Below are 18,427 nucleotides of genomic sequence, written 5' to 3' on the forward strand. Positions count from 1 at the left end.
ATCCAAAATCCTGGGGTTTCCTCGGAGGAGGCCCCAGGAGGACAGGCAAGGGTGATAAACTGGGTGGGCCCCAAAGGTCATCCTCCTGGTAACTCGGGAAAGGGTGTGCGGGCGCAAGCGGTAGACATCCCCAACCTGAATTGGGGGATTCTGCTTTGGAGCAGGAGGAGATGTGGTGGGTTGGTTTTAACATTTGTAATGCAAAGATCCCCTGTGTGCCATCCAAATCTCTTGTCTGCCCCAGCTGGGGGCTGGGCCAAGCAAAAGCCAGGAGCTGAGACTCCAACCTGCGAGGGAACCAACCCAGGAACTCAGGTATGGGGTGTGCGCATGCACCACACCCCTGCCCCAGAAGGACTAGGACTAGCCCTAATCCTTTCCACCCAGCTTTCTTTTGACCTTCACAAAAGTTGTTCCATAACACACAAGCATGTACTGCTCTGCATTGCACATTCTCTCCCCATAAAGGTAACACGCTGTTCTCTGCCTCAGGAACCCAGAGCTCCTTCTGGGTCTTCCACGAGATTGGCAGAAACCCAAGTACTTGAGCCGTCACCATTGCTTCCCAGGGTGTCAGCGGGAAGTTGGAATTGGGAGCAATGCCGGGACTCAACCCTGAAGTAGGACATGGGCATCCCAGACATCTCAGCCACTTACCCAGACGTACAACCCTGCTTCATCCTCCAAGCCATTTGAGAGATTGGATTCTTTTTTTTTTTTTTTAAGATTTATTCATTTTATTACAGCCAGATATACACAGAGGAGGAGAGACAGAGAGGAAGATCTTCCATCCGATGATTCACTCCCCAAGTGAGCCGCAACGGGCCGATGCGCACCGATCCGAAGCCGGGAACCTGGAACCTCCTCCGGGTCTCCCACGCGGGTGCAGGGTCCCAATGCATTGGGCCGTCCTCAACTGCTTTCCCAGGCCACAAGCAGGGAGCTGGATGGGAAGTGGAGCTGCCGGGATTAGAATCGGTGCCTATATGGGATCCCGGGGCTTTCAAGGCGAGGACTTTAGCCGCTGGGCCCGAGAGATTGGATTCTATGGATCGCATAGTGAGTGGCCCTTTTCACTGATGTATAGTATTCCCTGATACTACCATTTCCATCCTGTCCAACCTCAAGTGTTTGAATGCAGTCAGATGAGGTTCCCTGAGTAGGATCCAGGCCAAGCTGCTCTGGGTATTTGTCAAATTGCACTCTGTACAATGGCAGGAATTGCCCCAATTTGTACTTTTATTAGGGACATGTAATGAAATTTAAAAAAAAAAAATGTAATTGGAAAGACAGATACAGAAAGGAGAGACAAAGATCTTCATTTGCTGATTCACTCCCCAAGTGGCTGCAACAGCTGGAGAGCTGAGTCTGCCTGAACTCAGGACCCAGGAGCTTCTTCTGGGTCTCCCACGTGGGTGAAGGGTCCCAAGGCGTGGGGCCATCCTCCACTGCCTTCCCAGGCCATAGGCAGGGAGCTGGATGGGAAGTGGACAAACCCCAACAGCAACCGGTGCTGATATGGTATCCAGCGAGTGCAAGGCAAGGATTTAGCCACTAGGCTATTGAGCCAGGCCTGGAAAATTTTTAAGGATTTATTCATTTTACTTGGAAAATCAGAATTATAGAGACAGGGAGAGACAGATTTTTTTATCCACTAGTTCAGTCTCCAAATGGCTGCAACAGAGCTGAGCCAATCTGAAGCCAGGAACTTCTTCCCAGTCTTCCATGTGAGGACTGGAGTCCTCACTGCTTTTCCAGGCAATAGCAGGGAGCTGGGTCAGGAAGTAGAGCAGCTGGGACTAGAACCAGTGCCCATATGAGATGCCAGCAGGTGGAGAATTAGCCTGTTCCTCTACCACATTGGCCCCAAGAAAATATTTTTAGCATTTATTTATTATTTGAAAGGCAGAGTGATGGGGGTGAGGGAGAGAGATTGACTTTCCATATGCTGATTCACTCCCTAAATACCCACCACAGCCAGGGCTGGGCCAGGCCAAAGCCAGAGAACTCCATCCAGGAACTTCATCCTGGACAGTCAGCTGGGACTCAAACCAGCGCTTCAACCCTGCATCCCCAACAGCAGCTCAGCCTGTGACACTATTGTGCCAAGCCCCGTCACAGGCGCTCCGTAGGCATCTCTGTGGCTGAACAGGCTGCCACAGGGCAATGGCAGCTTCTGCTGGTCTGTCTGTCGCTGGAGTGGTGCCAGTCTTCTCATGGAGATCCTCAGGAGGGAGCAGGAACCCACCCCTCACCCTGGGTATCCTCTGACCTCCTCCTGCCTGCCCTGTCCCAGTCTGGCATCTACTGTAAGACTTATGTGATGCTCCTCCGTGCCAGCTGCTGCCCAGAACCCAGCGCCCAGGCTGGAAGGGGCTGGCACACTCAGAGTTCCCTGGAATTGGCCAGGGTACATGTTTGCTCCGGCTCAGGCTATCTGTCCTGCCCCAATGCTTCTCCCATTTGGCTGAACCACCTCCCCAAGAGCAGAATCAGCACTGGGTCACCCACCTCAGGGTCCCCCCTCAAACCTTCTAGGGCGGGGGTCAAACCCAATACAATAGACCTACGCTGGAGGGAGCCAGGTAGCCACCAAGAAGTCACCCCTATCTTGAAATCCACCTGATTTTCGTTTTACAGAGGGTCCTGCTATTCCTCATGCTGGCCTCCAGGGGGCGCCGGTTGACCATCAGCCTGCCAGCTGCTGTTACTGCCACCCAGGTCTTCTGTTCATAGAACAGACCCCAACCTGAGGGCCCCTTGCCAGGCAGCACTGCTAGTCTGCCTTCGCTGGGGGGCTTTCACTCCACAAAGATCTATTCTTTCATAGAATAATAGATGTTTATGGGCCCAACGCAATAGCATAGCGGTTAAAGTCCTCACCTTGTGTGCGCCAGGATTCCATATGGGCGCTGGTTCTAATCGCAGCGGCCGGCTTCCCATCCAGCTCCCTGCCTGCGCCCTGAGAAAGCAGTTGAGGACGGCCCAAAGTTTTGGGAACCTGCACCCGTGTGGGAGACCTGGAAGAGGCTCCTGGCTTCGGATCAGCTCAGCTCCAGCCGTTGCAGCCAGTCGGAAGATCTTTCCTCTTCTCCTCTCTGTATATCTGCCTTTCCAATAAAAATAAACCTTTAAAAAAGGGAATAATAGATTTTTTAAAAGATTTATTTATTTTTATTGAAAAGTCAGATTACAGAGAGGAGGAGAGGCAGAGAGGAAGATCTTCCATCCATTGATTCACTCACCAAGTGACCGCAACGGCTGGAGTTGAGCTGATCCAAAGCCAGGAACCAGGAGCTTTTACCGGGTCTCCCACACCAGTGCAGGATCCCAAGGCTTTGGGCTGTCCTCGACTGCTTTCCCAGACCACAAGCGGGAAGTGGGGCTGCTGGGACTAGAACCAGGGCCCATATGGGATCCCAGAGCATTCAAGCCAAGGACTTTGGCCGCTAGGCCATGGCACTGGGCCCTAGAATAATATATTCAATATTTAGTTGAAAAGCACAGCGACAAAGGGAGAGAAACAAAGAGATCTTCCATTTGCTGGTTCCTTCCCCCCCCCTCCAGCCGGGGCTGGGCCAGGCCAAAGCCAGGAGCTCCATCCTGTCTCCCAACACGTGTGGCAGGAACCCAAACACCTGACCCATCACCTCCTGCCTTCCCTGGCACCACAGCAGGGAGCTGGAAGCAGAGCAGCCGGGTCCGATGATGCTGGCATCACCAGTGGCAACTAAACAGCTGCAACATTACACCAGCACTCCACAAAGATCCAGACATTTCTACCCCATCCAATAGGGACCTGAAGACCCAGTCCCCAAGGCTACCTGCTTCTTGTCCCCAGGGTGCGAACCTCCCTCAATGGCCCCACCGCACTTCTCTAGCAGCCCCTATGTCCCACGGCTGCCTCTTTACCAGTCACAAGGTCCTAGCAGCTGTCCCCCCCGGCCCCCCACTCCCAGGCATTCAGAGGGTCTCACCGGCTGCCTAAGCCACAGGGCAAGCACTTGAACACAGCCTGGGCAGAACCTATCACATACAACCAGCTCAGCACCCGGCACAGCAGACACTAGTCTGCCAGAGTTCGAGTCCCTACTCCACTGGATGCCAATTGGATGACCTCAGAAGGTCTGGGAGCCTCAGCTTTCCCATCTGAAAAATGGACATGGTACCAAGAGCAGCTTCCTTCTTGGGTTTCTGCTGTCAAGAACACAATGGATACATACGAAGTCACAGCCATGGCCAGTGACCGGAACCCGAGGTCCTTCTGCAGCGGTGGCCACAGTCACAGCTGAGAAAGGCTACAAAGGGGCCCCAAAGATCTGGTCAATGCCACAACTGCCCCCCAGCCCAGGAACAGGAGGCGTCTGACACCACCTGTCCATGTGCGAGTCTCAGCCGTCCCCTCTCCCACCCCTCTCCCTGCTCTGGAAAAAAGGGCAGGGGGAATAGAAGAGGGTCCTTGCCTTCCCCCACCCCAACAGAGCTGGTGTGCAGTGACAGAAGTGACATTACTTTGCTGCAATCTAAGTAACTCATTCATGTCTCACACAGTCATCGTGCCCTGCAGTCCGCTAAAGAGGCAGGCTGTACCGGACCACCACCCCGTATCAGTCAGTTTCGTGCCTATAGGCAGCCTGGTCAGGAGGGCTTCCTGGAGGAGTGGGGTGCACCACTGAGGTTCACCAATTTATGGAGGGGACCCAGGAAGTTCTGGCAGATTCATAGGTGGGAAAAAGAAAATGCAACAAAATAAAAGCTTGTGGGCCCAGTGGGATAGCCTAGTGGTTGAAGTCTTTGCCTTGGGCACCAAGATCCCATATGGGCACTGGTTTTAATCTCAGCAGCTCTGCTTCCCATCCAGCTCTCTGCTTGTGTCCTGGGAAAGCGGTGGAGGATGGCCCAAAGCCTTGGGACCCTGCACCTGCGTGGGAGACCTAGAAGCAGCTCCAGGCTCCTGACTTCGGATTGGCTCAGCTCCGGCTGTTGTGGCCACTTGGGGAGTGAATGAATGGACAGAAGATCTTCCTCTCTGTCTCTCCTCCTCTCTGTATGTCTGCCTTTCCAATAAAAATAAATAAATCTTTAAAAAAATAAATAAGCTTGCTTTTGCAAACTCATGGGGTTTGAGGTTGAAGTGAGGGGAGATATCCGAAGAGTTACTGGACAGACACCGGCTGGCGTGAGGAGTTTCCAGGAGCCCCAGGAGCCGAGGGACCCAGCCCCATCCCGGGGTGACCAAGCGCCCAGGCAGAGGCTCCCACGGAGTCGGCCGCCCCGCACCTGCTCACGGGCTCCCCGCGGGCCGCAGTGCCGCCGCAGCGCCGGCCCCGCCCCGCCCGCGCGCTCCTCCCCCGCGGCCGCGGCCCCGAGCGCTCCCAGAGCCCAGGCCGGCGCCGAGCGCAGGTGAGCGGCCGCCCGGGGGGACCCGCGTCCACCTGCCACCCCCGACCCTGCCGTCCTCGCGCTTGGGGGCCAGCGCGCGCGCTCGCAGCTCTCGGACCGGGGCCGGCGGCTTGAGGACTTGGCAGAGGACTGGGGTAGAGGGGTACCGCTGGGGGCCAGGGACACAGGCTGGGCTGGAGTGCGGGGCTAGGGTGCGGGTGTTGGAGCGCCTCCCGGTTCCCGCTGGCGCGCGGCGCCCCGCTATGCCCATACTGGGCTCCGGGTGTCCGCGGGAGCCCCGGGATGGAGCCGACCAGGCTGCTTCGCTGCACCGGCCGCTTGCCAGTGGCCCAGCGACCACGTGCGAAGGCGGGGAGAGTGGACCGGATGTTGGTACCGGAGCCCCTTGGGAGAGGGCGGGAGCCGGAGCCCCCCTCCCGAACTTGAACGCAGGGCTGGGGAGCTCAGAGGCGCCACCCTCCCAGGAGAGCTACTGAGGTGCCCCAGCTGGAGGAGGCAGCACCCCATCACCTGGGGGTGGGTGAAAATTTGGGGGGCGGGCGCTGTGTGGGGAGGCAGGAAGGAGCTTGTAAGAATCCCTTCCCCAGCCTGCACCCAGTCAGAGTGCCCTGACACCTCTGGGACACCAGGGTGAGGGCAGGGGTGTTGCTGGGGGTCCCAGGAGTGAGGCTGAAACTTGGGGTGCTGCAAGAATGCGTTAGCAGAGAAGAGCAGGAGGAGGGAGCCTTTGCAGAAGAGCATGGGGGTCCTTCTGTCTGCAACCCTCCCGGGCAAGGACCTTGGCCATGAATCCATGTGTTTCTGGGCTGCAGGCCAGCTTGGCACACACTTGCCTGGTGGAAGACACAGCCCCTACCAGCTCTGCTTCCAGGCCTGAAGCCCTGGAGGGTCTCTCCTAGGCCTCTGGGTAAAGCCAGGACCCCCGGGAGGGTGCAGGTGCTGTGACATACCTGCCTTGGTAACAAGTTGGGGATGGAGGAGGCCTCCATATCTTTCCTCATAGCAGGGGCCCTGGCCTGTAGGGCAGGTGACATTGTGGGTCAGGCAGTGAAAGGGCCTCCTGCCCCCACCATCCTGTTCTCTCTTCTCAGCCCTCAGCTCTCAGGTGGCCACTCCACGGCCCCTACCTGGGGACAAGAGTGTCACCTCTCGTTAGACTTCAGGAAGAGCTTTCAGGGGACTTCGAGGGGAAGGGCGGACAATGGGGAACAGGCTAGCCTTTGCCCCGGGCCTTCCCAAGTCCACCTAGAGGTTGGACTTCCCCTGCTCTTCCCTCCCCCTCTCTCGAAGGCCCACCCTCTCCTCCAACAGCACCACCTGCTGCTTGACCTTGGTGAGACCTTGGTACCTCGTTTGTTCCATCTGTCGCTGGGCATGGCCTCAGCTCCAGGGGCCTGGTGGGCATGTATGAGGGACAGGGACAGGTGGACACAGCGGACCCTGAGCTGGGCTTGCCCCTCCCCCTCAGCCTTGTTCAACCAGGAAGTTTCCCTGGGGACCAATGGCCCAGCCAGCTCCCCACCCCCAGACACACACACACACACACACACCCTTCAAGGCCCTCCTGGCCACAGCCCACATACCCAGGAGGAGGGCTGTGGGCAGGGCCACCTCCTGGACCCCTGCCTTCTGCCACAGCCCGGCCTGGCAGCTTCCGTCCACTGCTGGCCGGGGAGTGAGGAAGCAGCAGTGGCCACCCTTGGAAGGAGGTGGGTTCCCTGAGAGAGGGGGAGCGGGCTGGGACTGGGGAGAGCCCCGTCACCCCTACCCAAGGTCAGGAGGAGAAGCCCAAGGCCCAGTGAGAGAGGAGTGGCATGCCTGGCACACGCTCTGGGGTCTCACCCGGGCAGGCAGTGGTGGGGAAGGGATTTGGAGAGAAGCAGTGTTGGAGGTGAGGGTGGAGTTCATGGTAAAGCCTCTGTGGGATGAAAGAAGAGGAGGTGGGAGCCAGGGGCTGTCCCCTGCAGAGATGGGGGAGTCGGAGGAACAACCTGGAGGGCTTCAAGGGGGTGCTGTGGTCAAGTGCCGTTCTCCCAGTGCTTCCAGACTCTTCCAGCTCCAAGGTAGCTGCTTCTGGAAGGCCTGGTCCCTGCCCTGACCCTCAATGTCCTCCTCCCCCCAGTCTGGCCCCACACAGGACCAAGAGGCCATTCCAGCCGAGAGAGAGAGATGGCGGCTCCGGCATCCCCACAAGCCACAGGGTGCCCAGCCATGCCAAGGGCACCCTAGGGTGGCCTTCTGACAGCTAAACCATCTGTGGACTCCCACCCGAGCCGGCCATCCTCCACTCGGGCCACTGGCCATGGGCGGCTGCTTCTCCAAGCCCAAGCCAGGTAGTACCTCCTCTCTTCCCTTCCGGCCTGCGCCCTCCCCCCTCCACACCCCTGTCATCCCTCTCCCCTCCCCCTCCCCCTCGGCACTGGGCAGCAGCCGAAGTAGGTCAGGCCCTGGGCTGCAGCCTGCGGAATGTTAATACGCTCTGCGGGGCAGCAGTGGGGTGGTGGAGGGGAACAGGAGGGGAGAGAGGGCTGTGGTGCTGTGCTTCTGGATGCACTGTGGGTCCTGTGGGTGCCCCTCTTTTTCGCGTGGTGGGGCTTAGGGTTGTTGGTGGTGGTAGTGGCAGCTGAGTCATCCTTGTGAACAGCAGAGGGGATGGGGGACAGGGTCTCCTGGTTTAGGGCTGGGGTTGGAAGGGGTTTCTGGGAACCTCCCCACCAAGCCCTGTAGCCATTTCTCTGAGTGTTTCCTCCTCATGGTGTGACACCCCCAATCCCCAGCTGTCCGGACCTTTCTGGGCAGGCTCTCCCACCCGCTATAGGAGCTGTCCACTTTGCCCAGGCTGAGAGAGCGACCACAGGGATGGTCCAAGGTGGCCGTGCACTGCAGACCTGTGTCAGGGATAGGGGTCCCTCTCTTTGGTCCCCACGCTCCCCTCTGCTGTCTTCCCCACAGCCAGAGAGGCAGGTGCAGGCAGCCTGTGACAGATGGGGAAATGGAGGCTGGGTGCCAGTCATGCCTCTGCAGGCCCCTTGGCTGGGCCACACTGCCCTCGCCACCCCCCAACCTGCCCAGCCAACTCACCCTGGTACCTGATACCCATCGGCAACATTACCTTGGAACCCACAAGCATTTTCTCCTCCCCTTGAGCCTGAGGGAGAACTTTGGGGTAGCGGCCGGGGGTGGTAGGAGTGAGGTGCACCTGGTCCAGGCAATAGCACCCCTCCCTCTCCCATCCCCTCCATGTTCTGTGGATGTCCAGCCCTGGGCCAGGGTCTGGTCTAGACCAATGATGTCTGAAGGACTTTCATTGGGGTCCCGCCTCTCAGCACCCCAGAAGTGTGCTAAGGACTTGGGCTCAGAGTCCAGTTCCAGCCCTACCCCTTTCTCTGGCTGTATGGCCTTGGGCAAGTAACTGGTCCTCTCTGAGCTTCATGCGGGCAAGGCAGGGCTGCTGTGCTCACCCTGAGCAAGAGTGGCTTGCAGGAATGTCTTAGCTGGGCTCCTTGGCTGCTGGGAACACCCCCTCACACACAGGTCCCATTGCAGGGCTGTAGCAGCGGGAGGCTTGGGTCCCCATGCCCAGGTGTGGCAGGTCAGCGGTGAGGTCAGAGGTCAGGTGGACGATCAGGGGAGAGAGCCTTTGGAGTCAGAGGGGGCCCTGAAGAGCAGGCAGGTACTCCCTCTTAGCTGTGGCTCTCTGCTTCCCTCACCCCCTCTGTGCCTGCCCCCTGCCGTTGCCTCCTGGTGACTCTCCATGACGCCAAAGGAAGACAGCAGCCAGTTCCTGGCTGAGCTCAGAACCACGAAGAAGCCCAGTTCCTTTGGGATCTGGTCCCTTTCATGAGAAAGCCACAGGTGCTAGCTAAGACCTTCCTCCTCCTCGCTGGGAGAGTCTGCCCTCGCCCCATTCCACTCATTCACTGAGTTCCCACACTGTGCTACATATGAGGGTATCGCCTCCAGCTCATGGAACGTGGAATGACAGACATGAGTGTGTCTGGGTGCAAAAACAGGTTTTTTTAGATCAGAATTGATGTTTTCTACCTATAGTGGGAAAAAAATATTTTTGCCCTGAAATAAACTCCTGCTTTTAAAAATTGATTCATTGAAAAGGGAATGAGCAAGTGAGAGCGCATGTTCTGGCTCACCTCTCAAACGTACATCCCTAGGCCTGAGGCCCGATACCCCCCTCCCGCCCCCCAGCCACATGCTCTACCTGAAGTTCCATTTCTTTCTTCTTTTTTTCTCTTAATTTTTAAAACAAATTTTTAAATGAAAGAGTTATTTATTTTTATTGGAAAGGCAGATTCACAGGGCAGAGAGACAGAGAGAACGCTCTTCCATCCACTGGGTCACTTCTCAAATGGCCGTAATGGCTGGAGATGAGTCCATGTGACACCGGGAGCCAGGAGCTTCTTCCGGGTCTCCCACGCGGGTGCAGGGTCCCAAGGCTTTGGGCTGTCCTCGACTGCTTTCCCAGGCCACATTCAGGGAGAAGGATGGGAAGTGGAGCAGCTGGAATATGAGCTGGGGGCCATATGAGATCCTGGTGCTTGCAAAGCCAACTGAGCTATCTCATGAGGTCCCCGGAAGTTCCATTTCCTGCGATCTTTTTGAAGAGTTCCAGTAGGACGTCTTCTCTTACCTTCACTACCGCCAGAGGAGGCGCTGTCCCCTCTCAAAAGCAGTATCCAAACAGGGAAGAGGGTCCTGGGAGGACTCCTAGGTGGGGCTGGGATTCCTGGAGCCTCTCCTCTCTGCACCCCTACCCTGCCCCCTGGGAGGGCTGAACCAAGTCTATGCACCTCTGTTCCTGCTCAGTGGTTTTCCTTAGACTGCAGCAATGAGCGAGGCTTGGAACCTTCTGGAAGGAGGAAGAGGAGTGGGGGAAGCAGCCTGGCCTTGGCCCCTCACCCAGCCCCGGCCAGGCTGCTCCTGGGAGCCTCCAGCAGCTCACAGAACCAGGGTCTGCTGAGTCTTGAATGTTTTTTCTTTTTTTTTAATTCCTCCAAAAAAACATCCAAGCACCATTACATAAAGTGTGGGAAATGTGGGATGAGCCCTGCTCCTAGAGTCCCCCCCCCCCCCCCCGCCTGACTCCCTGTGGCCCTGCGTCCCCCACTCCCCTTCCTGCTATGCTGGAGTCCCCAGGAACTGAACTTCACCCTGGAACCCTGCAGAGGTGCAGTTGGGGGCTGGGACTGGAGGGTTAGCCCAGCAGGATGTGAAAAGGAGTGATGACAGATGGGTGGGTAGGACCTTGCTGAGGAAGGATGGCAGCCCAGGCCAGGGCAAGGGTGCAGGAGGTGTGGCTTCAGGTGCAAAGACAGGAAGGATTTTGGGAGTCCGCGGACCCACCCGCAGCCCTCGGTCCCACCCCCTCATCCCACACTGTGCCAGGGGCATTGCTGTCACTTTCCCCTTTGTGACACCCAGGGAGGCCGGATTACAGCTGCTAAAGATTCTGTTTATTGTTCCTTTGTAATTAGGGGGAAAAAAAAACACTCACAACCTGCCCCCCTCCCGCTCCACCCGCAGCATACATCACACAGGGAATTTGAAAAATGTAGAAACTCCAAATGCCAATCTCCCCCAGCAGAGCAGGGCACCCTGAGGTAGCTGTGGTCTGCAGAGAGACCCTGATGGGCGGGGCCCTGTGCCTCCATGTTGTCCACCTGATCACAGGCCACCCCCTCCCCACCCCCCTTTGCATACAAGACACCCAGTGGGTGAGTGACGCACAACACTCCCAGCTGCTGAAAAAATAAGCTGTTTACAGAAATCATCATCTGAACCAAGATTCCTGGCTTACAGAGAGCCCCCAGCAGCTCTCTGTGAAGACAGCTGCACCCTGCTTCATGCTGGGGTCACCCCCTCACTCCACTCCCCCTCAAAGGTGTCCCTGAGCCATCGGGCACATTTTCAGCCTTGTCTTCCCCACAAGATGCAGTACCCAGGGCATGGGTGTCCTCCCCCATGTTCCTGGGGGGATTGTAGGGTCAAGTTCAAAGTCTGCCCTGCCCCTGTGTTATTGTGGGAATTCATTCCAGCTGCCTCCCTGGGTGGCTTTGGCTGCTCAGCAGGGAGTGCAGGAACCTTCTGGGGCCTTGCTCCTAGCCTGCACAGTGGGAAAGGAAGGGGGCAAAGCTGGAGGGCTCACAGCAGCCTCCTCCACCCCTGCTGCCCACAGTGGAGCTCAAAATCGAGGTGGTGCTGCCGGAGAAGGAGCGAGGCAAGGAGGAGCTGGCAGCCGGTGGCAAGGGCAGTCCGCGGGCCTACCAGGGCAATGGCACTGCCCGCCACTTCCACTCGGAGGAACACCTGCCGGCCCCTCACCCCTACCCCGGCCCTCAGGACTGTGTGGAAGCTGCTGTCTGCCATGTCAGAGACCTGGAGAACGGCCAGTGGGTGCTGGGCCTGGGGTGTGGGCTGGGGCTGGGCGGGGGGCTGGAGAGCTGGAGGTGGCTGCCAGCAACCCCACAGTCACCGCAAGTCACTCCCTCCACGGCTTCTGCAGGCCTGGTCCTGCTCTCCTCCTCCTGCCCCCTGCCCTGCCACCAGAAGGCAGGGTGCCAGGAAGAGGCATCTGGCATCTAGGCTTGATCCTCCAAATGTGGGCTCCTCTCAGGATGCGGGAAGTGGAGTTGCGTTGGGGCAAGGTGCTGCTGCTTAAGGAGGGCGGAGAATTCCATGCACTGGGCCACAAATGCCCGCACTACGGCGCACCCCTCGTCAAAGGTGAGATATTGGGTTCACGTGGCCAGAGTGGGGGCTGCCCAGGGCAGGATTCCTGCCCCCACTGGACCATTACAAAGAGTTCCCAGGCTGCAGTGTTCTTCCCTGGCTCCCTCTCCCTAACCTCGATAAAGTCCTCATCCACTAGTGGGAGGACCCAGCAGGTGCTGGGCCACCACGGAGCCATGGTGAGGAGGTCCCTGCTGGTGGTCACAGCTCAGCACAGCTCTCCCGCAACCCACCCCTCCAGGCGTGCTGTCCCGCGGCCGGGTGCGCTGCCCCTGGCATGGTGCCTGCTTCAACATCAACACCGGGGACCTGGAAGACTTCCCAGGCCTGGACAGCTTGCACAAGTTCCAGGTGGAGTGGGAAGGGGGCGGGAGCAGGGGTCAAGGAACAGGGACTGGGGCATCCAGAAAACCTGGTCTCAAGCAAGGCAACTTTCACAGGTGAAGATTGAGAAGGAGAAGGTGTACGTCCGGGCCAGCAAGCAGGTGAGGGAGGGGTCGCTTAGGGGATAAGCAAGAGGCTTGGAGGGCATGCTGCTTCGGAAAACTATGTTAGCAAAGGCACCCTGGCTGGTGGTCGAAGGTCGAAGGAGGGCAGCCTGGTCCTTGTAGTCCCCGGGGCGGAGTGCAGGCTGCATGCTGGCAGGCAGAAGGACCTGACCTTTCTGGAAGAAACACACAGGCAAGATAGCCAAGACCACAGTCCCCGGCTGCCCCATCCTCTCCCCGTGGCTTCCAGGCCCTACAGTTACAGCGAAGGACCAAGGTGATGGCCAAATGCATCTCTCCAAGTGCTGGGCACAGCGGCAGCACCAATGTGCTCATCGTAGGTGCAGGCAAGTGGCGGGGTCCGAAGAGCAGAGGTTGGGGCTAGAAGGAGTGGGGTGGGAAAGGAGAGAGACGCGTCCCCGGCCTATGGCCCATGCCGTGGGTCCTTGCCTAGGGGCGGCCGGCCTGGTGTGTGCCGAGACGCTGCGGCAGGAGGGCTTCTCCGACCGGATCGTGCTGTGCACACTGGACAGGCACCTCCCCTACGACCGGCCCAAGATTAGCAAGGTGGGCCTGGGGCAGCCAGCAGGGTCTGCAATCCTGGCCTCCGGGTTCCCCCATCTTGGGCCCATGCACACCCCCCAGCCTGTGGGAGCCTGGCCAGCTGTCATGTGGGCATTCATCCCAGACCTATCCTTAGTGCTCCTTACAAGATGGGGCTGGTTGAATTCTGTTTTGTGGTCCCCTCCCTCACCACCAGCCCCAGAGCCACCCTCTCTGGACCCTCTGCTGTTGAGAGAGGAACGGTGGCCAGCTGGCCCCCCTCTCCAGCTGGCCATCTCTTACAGTCCCTGGATGTGCAGCCTGAGCAGCTAGCTCTGAGATCCAAGGAGTTCTTCCGGGCCTATGGCATCGAGGTGCTCACAGAGGCCCAGGTAACAAAGGGCCAAGCAGGAAGCAGGCCAGGAGAGGGGTTGAGGGGACCATGAAGGCCATATGGACCCTGGGAGGGGCTGGGGGGCAGTACTCTGCAGCCCAGGCCTGGGAGATGGTGGTTCTGCACCCAATGACCAGTAGGGCCTGGTAGGACTGGGGTAATGGGGAGCGCTACAGAACAGGGTAGCCCCTGATTGGGCACTGGGCATCTTGCAAGGACCTTCAAGTCCTAGGCATAGAGTGTCTCAGTTCTCTGCTTGGTTTGGGGGATGATGGTTGCAGGTGGTCACAGTGGATGCGAAAAACAAGAAGGTCGTGTTCAAGGATGGTTTCAAGCTAGAGTACAGCAAGTTGCTGCTGGCACCAGGGAGCAGGTGGGCCATGACTGGCTAGCCCTGTCCATGTGCCCGCCCTGCCCCACGTGCCCTTCCCAGCTGGTGTGGGAGGCCCTCACGGCAGGTGCACCACCATGTCCTAGCCCCAAGACTCTGAGCTGCAAGGGCAAAGAAGTGGAGAACGTGTTCACCATCCGTACACCTGAGGATGCCAACCGCGTGGGGAGGCTGGCCCGGGGCCGCAATGTCGTGGTCGTGGGAGCTGGCTTCCTGGGTGAGCAGCTGGGGGCCTCCCATGGGTGGCAGTGGTATGTGGTGGGGGGGGCTTAGGTGCAGGATGCCAGCTTGCCACCACCACCCACCGCAGGGATGGAGGTGGCTGCCTACCTGACCGAGAAGGCCCACTCGGTGTCCATGGTGGAGTTGGAGGAGACGCCCTTCCGAAAGTTCCTAGGAGAGCGCGTGGGGCGCGCCCTCATGAAGGTGAGACTCGGATCCTGGGAGTGCTGGGGTGGGCAGAAGGCAGGTGGGTGGCCCAGGGCATGGTCTGGCACTCGCCCACCCACCTGCCCTGCCAGATGTTTGAGAACAACCGGGTGAAGTTCTACATGCAGACGGAGGTGATGGAGCTGCGAGCCCAGGAGGGCAAGGTGGGCCTCTCCCTCCCTGCCATGGCCCCTCGGGGGGGGGGGTTGACCTCACCGCATGCTCACCTGCCCACACCCCGCAGCTGAAGGAAGTGGTGCTGAAGAGCAGCAAAGTGGTGCGGGCTGACATCTGCGTGGTGGGCATCGGTGAGTGGTGGGGGAGGGGGCTACTCTCTGTACCTCAGTTTCCCCATCTGTCCAGTGGGGGAGCCCTTGCCATCCCCAGTTCACAAAAGTCTGCCTTGGAATGTGTGGAAAATAGGTTTAGGCTTGGGCCTGGCACCTGAGATGGCCCCACCAGGCTATTCACAAGCTTTAACCTGTGTGCCTTGCCCGGCTCTGGGCACAGACTGGTTCCTGCTTCAGTGAGATGCCGATCTGGGGCGGCCAAAGTACAGACCCTCTCCCCACTGGCCTGATGGGAGGCACAGGGGTTCAGGTTGAGGGGTCAGGGAGGGCGACCGACGGCTTTGGGGTGACCGTGGAGAGGGCAGCAAGGGAGAGGACGTGTCTAGGACCTGGTAGCTTCCTTCCTGCCAGGTGCGGTGCCCGCCACGGGCTTCCTGCGACAGAGTGGCGTAGGACTGGACTCCAAGGGCTTCATTCCTGTCAACAAGGTAGGGTTGGCTGGGTGCCCGGGCAGGCAGGGGGCCGGGGCCTGCCCACCCCACCGCACAGAACCGTGGGTCTCTCCCTTCCCCCCCAGATGATGCAGACCAACATCCCCGGCGTGTTTGCGGCTGGTGATGCCGTCACCTTCCCCCTTGCCTGGAGGAACAACCGCAGAGTGAACATCCCCCACTGGCAGATGGCTCACGCCCAGGGTACTGGCGGGCACCCTGGGATGGGGCTAAGGTGGCTCCCACACTGTTTGGGCGGGGAGAAGTGCTGGGCTGCCACGAATGGCTGGCCTGGAAACCCCAATGTCAGCACACACAGCCAGCAGGCCAAGCCATGGGTCCTGTCTCCATAGGCTCCCTGCAGCCCCCTGCCCGCCGACCCCCAGGTACCCCGATTCATCCAACCACAGCCTTCACCCCTGCTGTGCTTTCATCTGTGGCTTCTCTCCTTGGGTCCTCCAGAACACCCTGGGGAGGGAGAGTAAGAGTGTGAGAGAGGGGAGAGAGGAAGAGAGAGTGTGAGAGAGAGAGTAAGTGAGAGAATGTGAGAGACGGAGCAGGAGACGGAGGGAGTGTGAGTGACAGTGAGAGAGCGAGTGAGGGAGAGAAAGAGCGAGGTTTCCAGGCCAGTCTCTTTCCACTCTGCCTTTGCTCTGCTCTGGCCCCAGCTGCCTTGTGAGCTCAGCTGGCTCTTGCAGGTAACCACCCCAACCCTGAGGCTGCCACCCAGGCCTGAAGACCCAGGTTCCATGGGGAACACACCTGGCCCAGCTCCCCTAACACTGCAGGTGGCTGCAGGTGAACCAGCTTGCTGGATCACACAGAATCAGCAGCCGGGGTCAGGGGATGGACCTGGCTACCCCTACCCCCTTGTCTAGCAGCTTTTGCCTGGATTCCCACTTCTGGCACCAATTTCGGGTCAAGTCCAGGGTCTGGAGTTACTGCTAGCATGGAAGAGAGCAAAGCTGACTCCTCAGTGGACTGTGATGGGAGGATACATGGGTCTCTAGTCCCATCTGTCTGCCCAGGTGGCCTGTGAAACTGACCCCTGGGGAGAGGTCATGACACAGGTGTCAGGCAGGAGTCGCCCCAGTGTCTGAGATAGACAGTGTCTCGGAGAGGTGAGGGCGAGGGTTGGGGCTTTGTGACAGCCCTGGGTACCCGCAGGGCGTGTGGCGGCCCAGAACATGCTGGCGCAGGAGGCAGAGATCAACACGGTGCCCTACCTCTGGACCTCCATGTTTGGCAAAAGCCTGCGCTATGCAGGTAACCTGGGGACCTTGCAGCAAGGCGGGGCTACGGGACTGGGGCAATGGGCAGGGCTTGGGGGCTACAGGGCAATGGGACCCTGTGAAGCCCCCCACCTCTGGCCCCGCCCACAGGCTATGGAGAAGGCTTTGATGACGTCATTATCCAGGGGGATCTGGAGGAACTGAAGTTTGTGGCTTTTTACACCAAGTGAGAACAATGGGCGGGGGGTGAGGGGGTGCAGTCTTGGAAGTGGGGGAGACGCCCCCCAGCAGGAGGTGGGGCAAGAGGGCCTCCCTTCCCTCGCTGTTTGAAGTGGGTGTTGAGATGCCTGCTTCCACGCTGGGGGTCCAAGTCTACAGATGGACCTTGCAGACCCTATGCCAGGAGCCAAGCCCTCAGCCTACTGAGGGGAGGCCCAAGCTCTACTAGGGAGACCCCAGAAGGTGCACCAAGGGGCAGGGGGTGGGGGACACACACTCTTGACGTCCTGGACAGGAGCCCTCCCCATCTCTCCCTCCCCTGCTCAGGGAGGGGTTGTGTAAACAGGATTGCATCAGGGTCTTGAGGAAGAGGCTCTCCCCATCAGTCCTCCTGCCCAGTTCCCCACCTCCCCCAACAGAGGCGACGAGGTGATTGCGGTGGCCAGCATGAACTATGACCCCATTGTGTCCAAGGTGGCCGAGGTGCTGGCCTCTGGCCGGACCATCCGGAAGCGGGAGGTGGAGTGAGTGTGGGCCTGGGAGGCCTTGGGGGAGGGTGGAGGTGGAGCAGCAAAGGAATGACCACCCACCCAGCCCGCTCAGGCCTTTCTCATTTTCAGTCCCTTTTTGGGGATCAAAGGGCTGTGTGGGGGCAAGGCTTGTGGTTTGGGGATGGCAGGATCTAGGTGGCATCAGAGATCAGCTGGCCACTACCTGCAGGTGGTGCCAGAGGGTCTGACTGGCTGTAGGGAGCTGCTGGGTACTGGGGAAGTCTGGGCAGGGCAGGGCAGGGCAGGGGGCGGCGCTGGGAGCTGGAGGCCATGGGACAGGGTGAACCCATCAAGCGGGGCGGTGATGAAGAATGACGGATGTGCTGTCTCCCTGGCCTTGTCTCTCCTCTCTCGCCTTCGCCAAGGCTGTTTGTGCTGCACAGCAAGTACGTGTTGTCACCTTCGTCCTCCCTGTTGAAATTGCTGTCCCTTTCCACCTCAGCCCAGAGCTTCTGCCCTCCGTCTACCCCTATACTGGTCCTCCCCACTGGCCACCCCTTGTTGTCCTCCAGGTGCCCCGAGTGGGCAGCCTGCACTTTCCTCTTTCTCCAACCTCTCCCCCTGCTTCCTACAGGACTGGTGACATGTCTTGGCTCACTGGAAAAGGATCCTGAGTTGGCACCCCATGGAACCTAGCAGGCATGCCCTGGCACTGCCCTCCTGGGGCAGGCGCCAACCTCCAGTTTTCCGGAAACCCCCCGGCCAGGATTTGCCTTCCACCGCCCCCTCCACCCACCCAGAGAAGCTTCCAGAAGATGCTCGCCCCCTGCACCTCCCCGCAAAGCCTCAGTTGGAGGGCGAGCCAAACCCTTGGGGGGGGGGGTCCCCTGGTAGGACATGTTTGAGACTACATGCACATTAAAACGCACACATTTCCAGAGCTGTGTGAGTCCTCGTGTTATTGGCCAACAACAGTCACGAACCAAGCACTAACACCCGTGAGCACCCCGCAATTACTCAGGTCCGAGAGGGCTTGGCAGCAAAGGTGCCCCCCGGCAGCAGGTGCGAAGGCACACCTGAGACCGGAAGTGCTTCTTCCGAGGCCATTCCGGAGTCTCGCTTTAGGGGACGGGGCTGGGTCTGCCCACTTCGGGGTGTAGCAGCTGGTCCTAACACAGCCCCCCCACCGCGCCCCACAGCGCAGAGGACCCGGGGAGGCAGGAGGCGCGAGCAGCCAGGGGGACCCGGGCGCGGCGTGCGGAGGCCGCTCGACGAACTCGGAACCTTCAGTCTGGGTGTCCGTCCGGGCGGA

At 59.3% G+C, this 18,427-nt stretch overlaps 1 protein-coding gene across 1 annotated transcript; it reads left to right on the forward strand.

The window, feature by feature from the left end:
• Positions 1-7,452: 7,452 nt before the first annotated feature.
• AIFM3 (apoptosis inducing factor mitochondria associated 3) lies at positions 7,453-18,055 on the forward strand. The gene is made up of 19 exons (XM_004592049.2): positions 7,453-7,736; positions 11,594-11,807; positions 12,032-12,141; positions 12,389-12,498; positions 12,588-12,632; positions 12,886-12,982; positions 13,090-13,202; positions 13,484-13,570; positions 13,854-13,945; positions 14,050-14,180; positions 14,274-14,389; positions 14,485-14,556; positions 14,637-14,700; positions 15,094-15,170; positions 15,260-15,377; positions 16,341-16,439; positions 16,556-16,631; positions 17,044-17,148; positions 17,750-18,055. The coding sequence occupies exons 1-19, from the start codon at positions 7,706-7,708 to the stop codon at positions 17,787-17,789; spliced, it is 1,797 nt and encodes a 598-aa protein (XP_004592106.1). The 5' UTR covers positions 7,453-7,705; the 3' UTR covers positions 17,790-18,055.
• Positions 18,056-18,427: the final 372 nt, after the last annotated feature.

Source organism: Ochotona princeps, chromosome 29 (assembly GCF_030435755.1).
Source record: "Ochotona princeps isolate mOchPri1 chromosome 29, mOchPri1.hap1, whole genome shotgun sequence".
NCBI classification, from domain to species: Eukaryota; Metazoa; Chordata; class Mammalia; order Lagomorpha; family Ochotonidae; genus Ochotona; species Ochotona princeps.

Excerpts from the sequence above, each read along its gene's own strand:
- AIFM3 (XM_004592049.2), top strand. The coding sequence starts at position 7,706 with ATGGGCGGCTGCTTCTCCAAGCCCAAGCCAG. Across the intron at positions 13,571-13,853 it reads AGGTGCTCACAGAGGCCCAG|GTGGTCACAGTGGATGCGAA; the intron begins GTAACAAAGGGC and ends TGATGGTTGCAG. Across the intron at positions 14,181-14,273 it reads CGTGGGAGCTGGCTTCCTGG|GGATGGAGGTGGCTGCCTAC; the intron begins GTGAGCAGCTGG and ends CACCCACCGCAG.